General features: G+C 38.6%; 2 protein-coding genes across 6 annotated transcripts in view; one reads left to right on the plus strand and one right to left on the minus strand.

Moving 5' to 3' along the window:
- Positions 1-15,517, minus strand: LOC129772706 (thioredoxin reductase 1, mitochondrial). Of its 4 annotated transcripts, XM_055776227.1 has the most exons (4): positions 5,428-6,029; positions 1,821-1,862; positions 1,501-1,721; positions 1-1,431 (listed from the first exon to the last, which is right to left on the minus strand). In XM_055776227.1, the coding sequence occupies exons 1-4, from the start codon at positions 5,513-5,515 to the stop codon at positions 175-177; spliced, it is 1,608 nt and encodes a 535-aa protein (XP_055632202.1). In that variant the 5' UTR covers positions 5,516-6,029; the 3' UTR covers positions 1-174. The 4 variants fall into 4 exon arrangements, with proteins under 4 accessions (XP_055632202.1, XP_055632269.1, XP_055632408.1 ...); XM_055776294.1 differs by lacking the exons at positions 1,821-1,862; positions 5,428-6,029 and adding an exon at positions 15,360-15,517; XM_055776433.1 differs by lacking the exons at positions 1,821-1,862; positions 5,428-6,029 and adding an exon at positions 12,954-13,209.
- LOC129772951 (C-factor) overlaps positions 12,346-15,883 on the plus strand; it is a 4,615-nt gene continuing 1,077 nt past the window's right edge. Inside the window, exons 1-4 of one of the 2 annotated variants that reach the window (XM_055776570.1) lie at positions 12,359-12,380; positions 12,500-12,738; positions 15,514-15,565; positions 15,628-15,818. In XM_055776570.1, the coding sequence (XP_055632545.1) occupies positions 12,613-12,738; positions 15,514-15,565; positions 15,628-15,818 (369 nt within the window). In that variant the 5' untranslated portion in view covers positions 12,359-12,380; positions 12,500-12,612. Of the gene's footprint in view, positions 12,739-15,513; positions 15,566-15,627; positions 15,819-15,883 lie in introns of both variants that reach the window. The other variant, XM_055776512.1, reaches the window with a different exon arrangement.

Here is a 15,883-nt window from a genome sequence, read left to right on the forward strand (position 1 = left end):
TTCTGATTCAATCAGTGTTGATTTTATTCCACAAGACGAAAGCAAATGTATGTAAAAAACGACGAAACCTCAATTTGATTGAGATCTATCCTGCATCTACCATATAATAATACAACGGTTACACGAGCATCGAGTGGTGGCGAAAAGGGGATGTGTGTGGGACTGTAAGTGTTTTTAGCTGCAGCATGTGGCTGGAGTTGGATCCAGTCCGGAACTCTTCGTAATCAGCAGTCGGGTGAATTCCTCTGCCACGGTTGGGTGGATACCGACAGTATTCTTCAAAATCTTCATCGTGAGTCCCGATTTCAAGGCAGCGGCAAAGCCTTGGATGACTTCTCCCGCAGCTGGGCCGAGGAAGTGTAATCCAAGAACCTTCTGGTCTCCTTCCAACAGGGATACCGCCTTCAGATAGCAGTACCGCACACTACGCTGTGGGACAAAGAATTCCGTTGGTTTGTAGTACGCGTGGTACACCTCGACCTTGTCCTTGCCGAACTGTTCCTCGGCAGCCTCTTCGCTCAGTCCAACGCAGCCATACTCCAGAGGAGAGAACACGGTTGTCGCCACATCGACGTAATCCATCACATCGGTTTGATTGTTGAAAAGTCGTCGTGCCAACAGACGACCAGCATGTATAGCCACCGGCGTCAATTCAGGCTTCTTGTACAACACATCACCAACGGCGAAAACATTCGCAACATTCGTCGTTTCGAACGTGTCTACATCAAGCTTATCGGACTTGCCTCCTTCAGCCGTAACAATACCTGCCTGATCCAGTTTCAAATCATCGGTCAAAGCAGTTCGGCCAATGGCAAATAAGACCGTATCGTACACATCGCTACCCTCGGTACCATCATCGGAAGCGTATTTCACGAGCAGGCGGCCATCATCCTGTTTCTCTACCGATTTAGGTTGAGTTTTGTGTATGAACTTGATGCCTTTCTCAACCATTGCGTCGCCAACCATGGTAGCCATCTGCTGGTCGAAACCACGCAGCAGAATTGATCGCACCATCACGGTCGCATCGTAACCCAATCCTTTTAGGAAACCGGCGCACTCCAGTCCGATGTAGCCAGCTCCCACCACCAGCGTTTTGCCTGGCTCTTGGGGTAAACTAAAGATGTCATCACTGGTAATGCCGTGCTCCACGGCGCCCGGAATGTTTGGATAGCGTGGGCGACCACCAACAGCGATGACCACGTACTTGGCGTTCAACACACGTTCGGTTTGATTCTTCATCACAGCCACCACATTGTGGGCATCTTGGAAGTAACCCAACCCATTGACGTACTCAACTTTCTTGTCGCGTAGATCCACCCGAGTCACCCAGTTGACGGATTTAATGTGATTCTGCACCGACTCGGTCAGGGTGGCCCAATCGTGCTTGACGGATGTCGGATCGGCAAATTTCCACCCATAGGGCTGAGAATCCTGGAAAATGAGAGAAAAAGAACGATAAGATCATGGCTCGTGACTTGTCATGATGTTTTCGATACATACATGGATAGCCTCACCGAGCAGAGCCGCTTGGTGCATCAGCTTCTTGGGAATGCATCCAACGTTCACGCAGGTCCCACCGAGACCCCACTTTGTGCCACGGGGCGATGGTTTGACGAAATCCAGCACAGCCACTTTGGCCCCGAACTGGACGGCTTCCTTGGCGCAAGCCAACCCACCGGAGCCACCGCCGATGACGACCAGGTCGTACTCGAAGTTTTCCTCTGTGGATGAGGAAGGAAAAGGCTTTATTGTCGGAACATTTAAGTATAATCATGTATGCAGATATTTCTGAACTTAGGGAACAAATGTGGATAGTGTACCTATCGTGGGAGGACAGCTTCTTTCAAGAATCGGGATATTCGCTGGTAAACATACGTTGGAGAATGATAACAGCAATTGATGGAATAAGATTAACTGTGTTATTACAGTGAACATCAGAAATCGTATAGTTTCTTCGATCGGACCAGTAAATGAGTGCTACAAAATTTGGCATACCCTTTATCCTCAATTTTGTATTCAATGTCCATTTGCTACAACAAGGATATATTTATTATTCACAAACATTTAGATATAGAATTTTTGAATTGTATGAGAAAATAATTATAGAACTGCGATCGCACAAAAAAACTAGCATAAAAAACGGCGCAGAAACTGGAGAGAACGAATTTATAGGAGATTAGATGGAAAACACGTTTTGAAGTGAGTATCCTTTACAAGTAGAATGCTTTTGTTTTCCTGTGGTATGCATTGGAAGTATTTTTTAAGGAGTTTTTCGGAAACGGTTGCACGAATGATGAAGTTCGGCAATCGATCACGTTTGCTTGAAGGTTTGATACGTAAACCTTATTTTGAGTGAAATGTGGTCGCGAAAAAAATTGTTAAGTAGTCTTTCGTAAAAAAATGTCTACAGTCCAGTTCGTTGTTGAACTTTGTAGCAGTCGTATCCAGTCAATATTCGCCAGCTTTGCATTCAGTACATGGAAATCACATCTGCGAAAATTAATGTCCATACGGTCATTCATCGGTAGATTAGCGTAAACGTCTTATGATGAGGGTAATTTTTTTTTTAATTAAAGATGACGGTTCAATAAGCTCCGTGTCACAGCGGTCTGTCATGAAGGCCAAATCAAGAAATTCCACATTTATGTTCGATAGCGGATTCATCTTCACCAGAACCATTGCAAAAAGGAATTCTGTAAGCTCCATCTCCTACTCTGAAGAAGCATTGGTCGGAAGAAATCTGCTCACATCATCATCAAAAGCCCACACTAGACTTGGAAGATTGTGATCACACCAAACGACGACACAGTCAGGCTCCTTTGCGTGACTAGAGTTTTGTTCAATAGCGTTCGTATGTTCGTAATACGACGCAAGGCTTGGTTGAATTCGGTCGTATGTAAATGCTGCAGATGTAGATGGATCTGTGAGGGATAATCCCTTAGATTCGATGCATGTTCAGCAAACATTAAATCGTATAACTTTGCCTATATTTAGTAGGATCGAATCACAAACGTATATAATATCGATCAAAATAAACATTGTGTAGGCCTAAAATTGCATAAAATGTGAAAAATTATTTATCATATTTATCTCGACAAATTATGTCTTAATTGGGTATAATAAACATCATTTTATGGTATACACTATCGTAAAATTGAACTAATTGACCTCATATATGCCTTTCAGACAGATACAGTTTGAGAGTCATATAAACGTATAATTTGAATCATTGCAGTACTGCGGAAAAATGTGTTATATGCTGTGGAATATCTTTTATCAGGAAAATATATTAGATCATAATTGAGGACATTTTTCATCATATTAAAGATTTGACACATCTTGATTGATGTCTATTTCAAGAATGATCTATGGTACATGGTGCGGTCATTCGGTCACTAAGTTTGATAGCGGATCGGTATATAAACACTAGGGTGTTAGCGAAAATGGTCATGTCTAATTTCAAAAACCGACCATGTACATTATTTATTGGCCCGAAAATGACCTGTGCAAAGTTTCAGCTCAATCGGACATGATTTAGGGGTGCCTCAAAGCGCTCATAGTTTTGATTTTTTGATCCTCGAAAATCTTCCAAGGAGGGAGTAAAGGAAATTTGAAAATCGAAAATTTTTTTTCGATGCCAAATGACATAGAAATGCATAAAACGTCGAGATCTGGTGTCATCTCAAAAAAAAAATTTTGGCCGAAAATCGACCTTTTGAGACCCAAATTTCCAATTTTCCCCCCTTGGAAAATTTATGCAGAAATGTGTGTTTCATATAATTCTCAATTACATAGAATACATATTTGATACGCAAAAGTAAATTTTTATTGATTATTTTTATTTCCAATCCATTGTCATTGTTCCTTCTCGAAAATGAAGCACAAAGCTCAATGCAGTTAACGCGAATAGTAAACTAATGTTATTATGAATCTTCGGAGCAGTTAACATGTTCGACGCCCAACGCGACGTTTTTGAGTTTCTTGCAGAGCCCAACTTGCGATTAAATCATTAAATGAAGATCAAATTTAGTTTATAGATAACTTTTACATGAACTAGCAATGTTTGTTTTCAATGGATGACAATAACACATTCCAAATTCATAGTATAGGGGTTTTGCAAAAAACTGCAGTACAAACCATCCGTACTATAAATTAATAGAAAGTATAGCATAAACAGTATAATATTATGGTTATGATTTTATTCTTCTTCTGCATATTCTATCAAATACCTTCTAAAATACACAAAACATTTTTTTTTCAATAAGCAAAACAGTTAAAAACATTGGAACAATTGGTGGCTATATAGTCGCCACTGCCTATCTAGCTGTAAACACTTGATGATAAACATTTTTCTTTTCATTAAATCGAAATTAAATCGTCACGTTTTGTATTATTTTTACGGGACCCCCTCTCCATTTCAAAGGAGAGAGGGATATCATACCATAATAAAAACATTTCTCATATTCAAAAACCAAGCCAAATTTGGCTCCATTTGATTAGTTTTCGAGTTATGCAGAAATTTGTATTTCATTTGTATGGTAGCCTCCCCTTAGAGATGAGGAAGGAGTGTCTATCTACACTTGATGATAAACATGTTTTTTTTTTTCATATTTGAATTAATGTTAGTTTCAATAAAAACGACTAACAAAACCCATGGATCAAACTCAGCAGGTCCTGAGCAGTTCATGTGTATTGAAAACTTCAATAAATCGACTGTTTTTAACGACATTTCGGGAAATTTTCTCTTACTATTCTTAATTAGGAGTTGGTAACACGAAAATAGCTACAAAATGAATAGATTTTTTATTTTTTTGCGCTCAAAAACCAAGCTTGTTGCTAGATATCAGACCTAGTTACCACATAAGGCTAGAAGTGATCATTTATTGTTAAAGCAAAAAAAAATAAAATTGTTAGTGGCAATGTAGTTGCTACTACCCGTGAAAGGGTTAAGTAAATCTCCCGAATTACTAACTGGCTTCTTCTTCTCTTTTGGCTTTAAGAGGGTTTAAACTTTTCAGTTCATTCGCCTCTAACACTAACTGTGATAAAATCGACACATCACTGTATCAGCAAACTTTTATCACGTTGCGCTGCATTGCTACACAGAAAAATGTTGCAGGCATTTCATACCCCATACTCTATAATGCTTTTGAATCCGGGCACTTTGCATTACATTCAGTATCATACCACATACCATGAATGCGATTGATTAGTAACTATCAATCGCATCAATTCAACATGCCAAAAAATGTTATGGCTGTGGTATTACATTGAATGCAATGCAAAGTGCCCGGAATAAAAAGCGTCCGAATGTAAAAAATACAAAAAAATGTTATGGCTGTGGCGCCCGGAATCAAAAGCATTACTGTACTCTTCAACACCGATTCAACATGCCGATGAATGTATTCGTGCAACAGTATCACTTACTCACTAGCGCAGAGGTGTGCGTGCGAAGGAACCTTGTCAGATGCACATTTATAAGGTTTCCAACGCGTCGCGTCACAAATAGTGACATTTCTACCTTGCAACTATTTATTCACACACTTTCGAAAATACTCGAACCGAACAAATACGTTTTGAAGATTACAACCCCGAATTATGCAACACACTTTTCCAGTTCGATATACAACATTAGAACGCTTGTAGTAAAACGCACAATGTCCAAGAAATATAATCAGTATCGCTTGCTTAGTAACTACACACTAGACAGCGATCGACACGAACAGAGAGCACTACACTAATCACGCCGAGTAGCTACGAGTAAATGCAATGCGAGGTAAACACGAAACGCCGACTATCAATCGTGTGTGAATGAGTGTGTATTTGTTTGTTTTTCTCTCCCAAATCCGATTCGGTTTCGCAATAAAATTGGCAATTTTAACCCGATACACGCTAATCTTTAACTGAACCCTTTTGCCCTTTTTCAAGGCCACACACTGATGGCTAGCAACTTTGGAACATATTTTTACTAAGGCTTCGTACGTGATTCACTATTTGATTGTATGCCTTGTTGACTCAGAGCAGCACGTGTGTCTGTATATACTTCCGGACAGTAACCGTGACTTGCACATTATGCTCTGCTAACATCCGAAATAACACCAACATGTGAAATCATCATACTTTATTTTACACTCATAAAAATCACATCACATTTCTCAGTCGCTCTTGATTCAGAAATGTGATTATCTGCTTTCTCAAGTGTCATTGCTCCATTTCAACCAATTCAATGTAGCAAATAAGCTTGACAAAAACACAGTACTCTCCCTAGATCATCATCTGTGCTACGATACAGAAACTTCTTCGACCAGAGCTAAAAGTCACTCAAAGGATGTGCCGAAATGAATTTGGGACATTTGATTGTGAATTAATTTCATGTTCAATGGCAAATACGTTTACCACTGGTGCTTTACAGGGTGGGACAGATAATTTTTCGTAATTGATTTGGGTCTGATAAATGTGGTATATAGCTTACAAAATGCTTAACCAAATGCAAACAATAACTCGAACTTTTCAGTTTTGCGACTAACTTAGCACCGACCAATTGAAACTGCCTGCCGAATTTTCAGTAGTGTCAAAGAAAAGGTATCATAACACATATGAGTCTACCGATTGTCGTATACAGAAAGAAGACCTTTCTTGAAAAAAGGACTTTTCGAATTCGGTTATTTTGTTTTTGCATTGGTTTTTGGATTTTTTATATTTGACGGACAAAAAAATAATGAAGAGCGACTATAATGTAATTTCCACAAGAGATCCCGCAGAACTTCGTTTGGCTATTGAAGTAAAGATATGGTATTCAAACTTTAGAACGAATGAGGCAAGGAATACAATAAATGGTCGGTGTTGGGACGTCTTTTCATTAACACTACTGGAAAATTCTGTAGACATCGCCGTTCCTGAGACCAAGGGGAGTCGGTTCAGGACCCCTCTTCTCGATTTGGCCTTTATATTTTTCTATGATTATACTCATGAGCCACATCAAACAAGAAAACAAGTAAAAGAGTCATACTATATCAGGGGTTCTCAAAGTAGTCGATATCGAACCCTTGGGGTCGACGTCGGTTTCCAAGGGGTCGGAATGAACGAAAACTGATTCGGGCAGGTCTGAAAATCGACCCGTGCTAATTCACATAATTTATCATTTGAAACTAGAGATGGGCAAACCGTTCACGAACGGTACGAAAGAACTAGTTCGCCGAAAAAAGTGAACGAACGGTCGGGGGGAAAAAATCTGGGGGAAGCTAAGGCGATTAATGGATTAGGTAAACATAAAATCTTAAAGTGAGATCAAAATTTTTTGTTGCTTTCAATTCATTGTTTGGCCTATTGCGTGTACATGTTATCGTGATTGATTGTATGATTGATTGTTAGTGAAAATCGCTGCTGATTTTTTTCCCTGAATGAACATTATGAAATATGATCTTACATGGAACCTGTGTGTTGTCCAAAAAGAGAATATGAAAAATTGCACTTATTTTGTGCGCATCAAATTATTACATTAACTTTCGTCGACCGATGAACATATTTTCATACACAGTTTGCGACTTTTAAAGAAGAAGCAGCTTATCTTTCCCCACTAAATTTCCAAAATATAAATCCCATACGTACACTATCCAATCCAACGATATCAATTGATAGCTGTCTATTGATGTTGGGTTCTAGCTAACATTCTATGTTGTTCTTATACCGCCGAACGAAGGAGCGAAAGAACGGTTCAACAGAACTGATTCACTTTGATGAACGGTTAATGAGTTTGTTTTGCCCATCTCTATTTGAAACATCCAAGATCTTGTATTATTACACACACTTATTAATTATACTTGACATTTACATAATGTTATGTCTATTTATAGTAGGGAAAATGATGACAAGTTCACACACTCAAGCAAACGTAATGTTTTTGAACTTGTAAGTATTTTTTATTAATAAGATAAAGAATTTTGTCTAAAGGGGGTCGACGACATCACTTTATTTTGGAAAAGGGGTCTCTTGATCAAAATAGTTTGAGTATCCCTGTACTATACAATCCAATGTTGAAGTTACCAGAAACATCATATTTAGTGACCACTCAGTCGCAGGAGCATACACACACATATATATATATACAGCCATTTCATGCCAATCCGATATAGTGGTTCTCAGATTTTCGTGAAAATTGGTAGTTCTGTTGTTTATCGCAAAACATTAGACCCGTAGGGTTGTCCGAAAAATCAACTTTACCCTCTTTTTTCAAAATTCCTAACTTTTGAACTACTAGACCGTTTTAGATGATCGACATATCAAATTAAAGCCTGGTATTTTTTGAAAAATATACCATACCTGCAGGAAATTCGAATTCAGCTCTCGTTATTATTGATTGTATTCGTTTTTATTGTTTTCATAGTCTCGGGACCAAAGGCGCTATATATTTTTATATTTTTTTCTGGAAAGCTGAGGATTTTTCACATAACATATGTCGAAACCAGAGAGGCTTTTTTCGTTTTTGAGTTATGATTTTCCAAAATTAACCGAGGGTTCGAACAATCAATTTTTTCCTCTTTTTTCCAACACAAAAATTCAAAACTTCTGATCTACTGGATCGATTCAGATGATCGATACATAAAATTAAAGCCAATTAGATAGTCTTTTTTGAAAAATATTAGACTTGCGAAAAAAAAAGGATTTTGATTTCATAATTATTTATTGTAATAGTTTTTTTATAGTTTACATTCGTCTTCCATGTTTAACAAAAAACACTGCGTCCGGAATAAACATGTCCACGCTACTGTTCACAGTTTTGTGTTTGAGTACAAACATGATTTTTTAGAAAATGACCTATGTTAGAAAATGTGACATGTTTGTATTCGTGGTATGTTTGGACATACGATGTTTAATCCTAATGTTTCACATGATGTTCGAACATGATCTACAGTTTCTCTTGCATTTTCACCCCAAGCACCGGCAGTGTGTAGAGTAGAAGAAGCGAATCGGACACCACACCACCACCACTCAACGCGTGGTGTGTTGGTATGTTGACATGGAAAAAATGCTTTCCTTTCATGACAATGGGTGCTTCATCAAAAATATTGGGCAAATAAAATAAACCTCTTTTTCTGTTCTGAACAAAATAAACATCGATTGATATGAGAGTTTTTCATATTTGATATCATTATTTAGTGCACGCATCAATATTGAATATTGAATTCATGTAACATTCGCTATTATTAGCAAAATTTGAACAAGTCTTCTTCTTCTTCTTCTTCTTCAATGGCACTAACGTTCCTAGAGGAACTTCGCCGTCTCAACGTAGTATTACTTGCGTCATTTTTATTAGTACTTAGTTAAGATTTCTATGCCAAATAACACGCCTTGAATGCATTCTGAGTGGCAAGCTCTAGAATACGCGTGATCACAGTGCAAGTCGGAGGAATTTTCTTTGACGAAAAATTCCCCCGACCAGAACGGGAATCGAACCCGAACACCCGGCATGTTAGTTATGACGCTAACCACTCGGCCACGGGTGCACACATTTTTTGAACAAATACTAAAATTGAATTACTAAACAAGTACTAAAATTGAATTATTCAGCAGTGACATGTTAGGCGTGACGCTAACCACTCGACCACGGGAGCAACAATTTTGGCTGGATCTTCGAATACAAATGTCCAATACTGCTTGTTCGCGACGATCGCGACCCGAGCTATAAAACGAGCGGAGAAGAGGAGAAGAAAGGATGATGCAATCGCATGCACACATAGCATATGTAGTTCAGTGTATGTGTAGCTTTTAGTTTTTTCCTTCATTCAGTTTGTGACAACATCGAGAAATTAATGGTGTATTTTAGCCGCTGAAATTTCTCTGCTGGTTCTGCTGTGTGCCGCTGAAGGTTGCATCTAAAACTAATTTTTGGGTATTTATTTTTTTGGTCAGCATTTGTACGACGTCGCCCGCTATGCAGTCGGCTCCCCAGACTTTGATTGCCAACATGCACGCAAAAAAAAATAGAAAGCTTCTTTCTATTCAGAGAATGTTTTCTTTGAACGAAACCAAGGATTATTTAATCAGACTTGCAAAATGTGCATGAACGATCTATAAACTATTACTTAGTCGTGGCAATACATACACACACTCTTTACAGATACACGGGCCGAAGGTTGTGCAGTCCACTGATGATTCAACAAGAGCCAAAGGTTGTACCGCTCATGACAACTCTACACGAGCTGATGATTGTGCCGGCTAGTGATCATACTATCCTGGATTCCTCGAGTCGAAAAAGACGCACCACGCTAGATATGGGGTGCTGATTAACGGTCAGCTGCATCCCAATAGGAAGTATCCCATGTCGGGCACACGTACAGAGCACTGAAGACTGCAACATCCCAATTATGAGAACACTTGTAATACTAATCTCAAGCCAACCGCGAGTAATCGGTTACATATTACTAACATAGTTGTAAGCAAACATTGTCAAAATATTGAACTCCCGACCCCGTTAGGCTGACGCCATATGAGCCTTAATAAAAATATATATTTTGGTGCATGAACTTATAGCCTCTTAGTTCGTGCAATTTTTGAAATGCGAACTAAATTTCAAGTTCGTTTCTGTGAAAAAGTATTCTACGAAGAAATGTTTTGGGATGAATAATTTCTTTCCGTGTATGAAAAGAAACGAAACGAAAGCAATGAATACTGTGACATCGGGTGATATGTTTGAACATGATGTTCGTGAATTATAAACATCGTGTTTGTTTTCAAATGTTTATGTTTGTGTATCATTGTTCGTGTTTGGGATAGACATTCAACACTAGCGAAAATCATGTTCGAATTCAAACAAGAACATGAAATTTTCACATCGCGTGGACATGTGTAAGTGTTTTTCGGAAGACTGGTTTACATAGTTCCGGGACCAACGATGCTGTATTTTTTATGTTTTTTCTTGAAAGAAGTGTTATTTTTCGTTTTAAGTTATGATTTTTCAAAGTTAACATGTTTTCAGGGCAAGGCCTTACAATTTATCGAGATATGTTATATAAAAAAATTCAAAGCTTTAAAAAAACATTACAAAATAGCGCCCTCTAGTCCAAAGCCATTGAAACAATAGAAAAAGACTACACTCAATAATTACGAAAATAAAATTCATTTTCTTCTCATGTAAGTATTTTTATAAATGGCTACAATTTGGCTTCAATTTGATATGTCGATCATGTGGTTCAAAAGTTATGATTTTTTGAAAAAAGTCATTTTTGGGAAAAAGTGGAAAAAATAGATTTTTCGGACCACCCTAAAATGGGATTAGACACCCTGATAAAAAAATTAAAAAATACGTACAAAATTACCACTTTTGATGTAATTCTGAAAACCACTATATCGGTTTGGCATGGAATGGCTGTTTTAGATTCGAAATTGTCGAGCCCTTATCATGAGTATAAAAACGGTCTGTGATTCGTGCGCGAGTATACGAGTTATGATTTTGCGCGCTAAATGCCCAAACCAAAATACCTATAATTGTGGAAATTGCTTCAGATCGTGGTGCAATAGTTTTGAATTGCAATGAATGATATATTTCAAAACAAAAATTAACCAGGCAATCGTGTGCCGTCCGGCGCTCGCTAAAGCTCAATCATATCCTATGTTTTAAACAGACTGGGCAATCAGTGGAACAGTGTGGTTGCAGTTGACTAGGATCACGTTATCTTGAGGACCTGGGCCCTGCCTATCCTCGTTAAATGGGGACTTCACCCTCATTGTCAATGTAAAGAATAAATTTCGAAAAACGAAAACTAAAAAAATAATTTATAATAAATATTACGCAATTAGACATTTTTCCAAAACTTTGGACTTGCGTGAAACGAATTGAGTGATTAGTAAATATCATGGAGACACACTTAGAAAAAAAGCCGATTTTGTTCTGACCTCCCGAAATTTTACTGAAATTCTGCTACGTCTAACCAAATTTAACATGATTCATTATTTTGAAAAGGCGTATGAACAATAAGTTACCTTTCTTGGAGAATCAAAAGATGTCTGTTCGTTGTTATTTTAAAGCATATTAATTTTACAAAGTCATTATATTGCTAAAATATGTTTATATGTTATGTGAAATGAAATTTCATCGATAAATTTGACATGCTCAGATCCATAGTAATATAAGCATATATCCAAAGTGTAAATCATGCAAACTAAATTTTATCGTCCCCGACCGTACATAGAGGAATTGGGTTTAACATCCAGTCCCGACTGAATATACCGTCCTTCTTTGAACATGTGACTGTGAGAGATGATAAACAACACACACGTACATGGGAACCACCATCCACTCAACCATCGCCATGCAACGAAACCTTAGCAAAGCACTCCCGGCTTGTGGTGTGTAAGTTATCTTCGTGCCGCAGCAGCATGTGGTAGGGCGCTTTGGGAGTAGTATTCGGAAGCCCACTAATTGTCATTAATTCATTTTTTTTCTTCGTTTGTTTCAACGATTTCGACGCCACTGCTGACGCTTGGTGTTACGTCACCAAAGATACCCCTGCCGCCACAATCAGTCAGAAGCCAGCGTTTTTGGTCTATAATCAATCAGTTGCCTAGCGGGCAATCAATCTGTGGACACGAATTGTTCCCGTTTCGTCGTGTAGAATGAGTTCCATCCTAATCACCGGTTGCAATCGAGGGCTCGGCCTTGGGCTGATAAAGTGTTTCTTGAAGCTGTCGCCTTCGCCGCAGCATATAATCGCTACTTGCCGCGATCCGCAGCAGGCTGAGGTGAGTCTCGTAAAATACCATCGATTCATTCAATATTCATGACCTCGTGAGAATCCGGTGCCGATGACTACGTTCCGGCTGAGTCACTGAAGTTAAATGGCACGGGATCGAATAGTCTAGAAGCGGTTCACACTCTATCCACATTTATTTCCAGTTACCGAGCAACGGGAAACAATACAATTCGTTCAAGACTAATTTCACGTGAATTCACTTACGATTTATAGGTGCCATATTCCTGTATTCTTATGAATTCAATTAATCGCACCCAGGAACTTAAACTTTCAAGCGATATGTCACTATGAACAACACAGTAGACGTTTGTAATACTTCACACTATTGACACTAATTTAGTATCAAGAAATTTTTGACGCACTCGTGAACTTTTTACTATTGATCGCGGAGAATGTTTCCGCCTCCAATAAGATGTGTTGCACCGGTGACGTCGAACCGTAAAGTGTGGTTCACGAGAGTTGAACGGATGGTTGAGAATAAATACCGTTGGTGTTATATATTTGTTGATGATGATGGTATATTCTGCAAGTACACACGTATACATCAAAAGTTATGTGTAATACATTGGCGGGACTGTTGTAAGGTTCAAGCAACGTCGCAATGTTGCATCAGATTGTTGTGCAGACGATTCATGCCGTCAGGGGAATTCCGGGTAATATGGGTCCACGTTGCTCGGACGTGATCTTTGAAATTCTTTGGTTTATTTTTGCCAAGTCACGGCTTTGATTTTATTTCTGGAGATCACTATATTCTGTGTTATATCTGCTTCCCAAATATATACAATACGAAGGTATTGTAAAGTATTAGAATGTATAGTATATTGAAAAAGTACCCGTTCATTTTTTTTTCTTTATCTGGAATAAATTTTAATCAAGTGTATCGACCATTATTATCTCTAATCTTTCGTCATTTTCCGAGTAATTTCATGATTTCATCGGCGTAAAACTTCGCTGGTTTATCGGAGATGTTTCTTCCATTGAGAGTAATTAAAAATGGTAGTCAGTATTTCGCGACCAAGCTCCCTCTATTTTTGGCGTTTATGAAATAAGTGTGTGGTCTAGTTATGGGAGATGAGAGACAGCACCTTTCCTGTTGATCAACAGTAGAGCTCTGAATTAATTGTTAGACCATGTGGTAAAACCATGTGAGGTTAATCCAGGTTTTGAATTTATTTGTGGTGAGTCCCCGCGCCTACTGTATTTTACACATTTTTCATCGACCGTGATGATTCGCTTCAGAAATGGATCAATTTTGTTGCGTCTTGAGCCTGGTTTAGAGTTCACGTGAACGTGAATTTGAACAGGTAGTGGAATCGTACGATCATTTCACGATGAACTACATTGCGAACAAACAACTCAAAAAATCGTGGTGAGTAGAATGATTTTGTTCACGTTCATATTAAAAGTTCAGCAGTAAACGTGAAGGAAAATAAACATCGATCTTCAATAAAGTAATTCGGATAAATTGTACAGTTGTTCACGAATCAACCCGAAGCAACGAAGTTTTTTTAACAGGCGCACAGATCCGATTGAATGGAATTGCATCCACATCAAAATTTTCATTGAAAATTTCTAAACATATCCTTTTACAGTTCACAGTTCACGGTGAAATCATTTTCAGAATGCCTTGGGACATTCGAACGTGAACATGAACGGGGAAATATTTTGACATCTATATTCACCACTGTTTTCACGTTCACGAGTGGAAGAACGAATAGTTTGTGAAGCGCCTCGAATCGTTCTTATCATGGGATCAGTTGAGCATTTTCGAAAGTTGTCGTTCCATTGGAGAGTGGCAAGGGGCTGTAGTAGATACAAATCTTTATCAATGTGTGGGCAAAAGCTGAAGGAGTCACAGCAATTTCAGTGTTCTATAATTTGAAATTTTCAGAGACTGAAAATGTAATATCCATCAAGATGGAATCATCGATAGGAAATAACCCGAAGAAAGGAGATGTCGTATCATATGACGCATTGGATGCTTCATTTAGTATGCCATCTGTATCTACAGAAACTCCGACTGAACGTCGTGTTGTAAAGCCAGCTCTACCTGTCATAGCTACCAGTCTTTTATATATGAAAACTTTGAAGTGAATGCGAATGAACTGGAAAGTTTAAAGCTTCTTTAATACAAAGAAGAAGAAGAACTTTGAAAAAGTCAAGAAAACAATTGAAAAGGAAAAACAAAAGAAAAGAGATGAAAGACAGAGAACAAAAGAGCGGAAACTTGTCACCGCAGAAAAAGAAATAAACGATCAATTACTACTGCAATTCATTCGTTTATTGATTTCGTCTCGTTTAACTTGTTTAACTTGCAATGCTCTTATCCGTATGTTTATCGGTAATGCCTTTGAGAAATCGCTAGGATAATCATCAATCGAGAGATTGCCTCTTATTTCAATTCTACTACGCCATCATCCAGAATCAAATTTAAGATCATCATCCAAGTAAACAATTTTAGCAATTTTAAATACAATTCAAGGAGTATTCTCGTATTCTTCGAGATTAGGCCGAATCATCTTCTAATTTAATTGTGTCATGCTGTAGTGCTTCGACCGGCATGAAATGCACACTTTTGAATAAACTGATGAATTGTGTTTATCCACTAACCTGCTCTCCGATGAGTATCCATTTCGCTGTTTGTCGATAAACTGCGCATTTGATGTCGTGTTCTCCCAACACAACAGATAAATGCCACCATCCTACTATCCACCACACACGAGTAGGTACTGTTCACAACGGACTAAACATCTAATATTTGTAGGAACTCAGCTCGCTGGCCCAGCAGCACTCGAACCTACATTTGCTGCAAATCGGTAAGCCACTTCACTCGTCCAGACAGACTAGTAGATAATCTTCGCATAAATCGTCGTTGCAGATTTGAAGGATGTCGACCGATACGAGCAGTTCGCCGCGGAAGTAAACTCAATCGTGGGCGATAACGGGCTAAACGTGTTGTTCAACAATGCCGGCGTATCGCCGAAATCTACCCGGCTCAATTTCGTGAAAAGTGACGACTTGGTGGACACGTTCCTAACCAACACTGTGGCACCGATAATGCTCACAAAGGTAAGCGAGAAACTGTCACGCGTGGCGCCGTCTCTTATCAGATTAGTTTAGTGTTGCGTGTGTTT

Source organism: Toxorhynchites rutilus, chromosome 1 (assembly GCF_029784135.1).
Source record: "Toxorhynchites rutilus septentrionalis strain SRP chromosome 1, ASM2978413v1, whole genome shotgun sequence".
Classification (NCBI taxonomy): domain Eukaryota; kingdom Metazoa; phylum Arthropoda; class Insecta; order Diptera; family Culicidae; genus Toxorhynchites; species Toxorhynchites rutilus.

Bases quoted from the DNA above. Each gene is read 5' to 3' on its own strand.
- LOC129772706 (XM_055776227.1), bottom strand. From the start codon at position 5,515: ATGTCACTATTTGTGACGCGACGCGTTGGAAACCTTATAAATGTGCAT. The intron at 1,863-5,427 runs GTAAGTGATACT...TATGTTTACCAG, and splicing joins GCACACCTCTGCGCTAGTGA to CGAATATCCCGATTCTTGAA. The intron at 1,722-1,820 runs GTACACTATCCA...CCTCATCCACAG, and splicing joins AAGCTGTCCTCCCACGATAG to AGGAAAACTTCGAGTACGAC.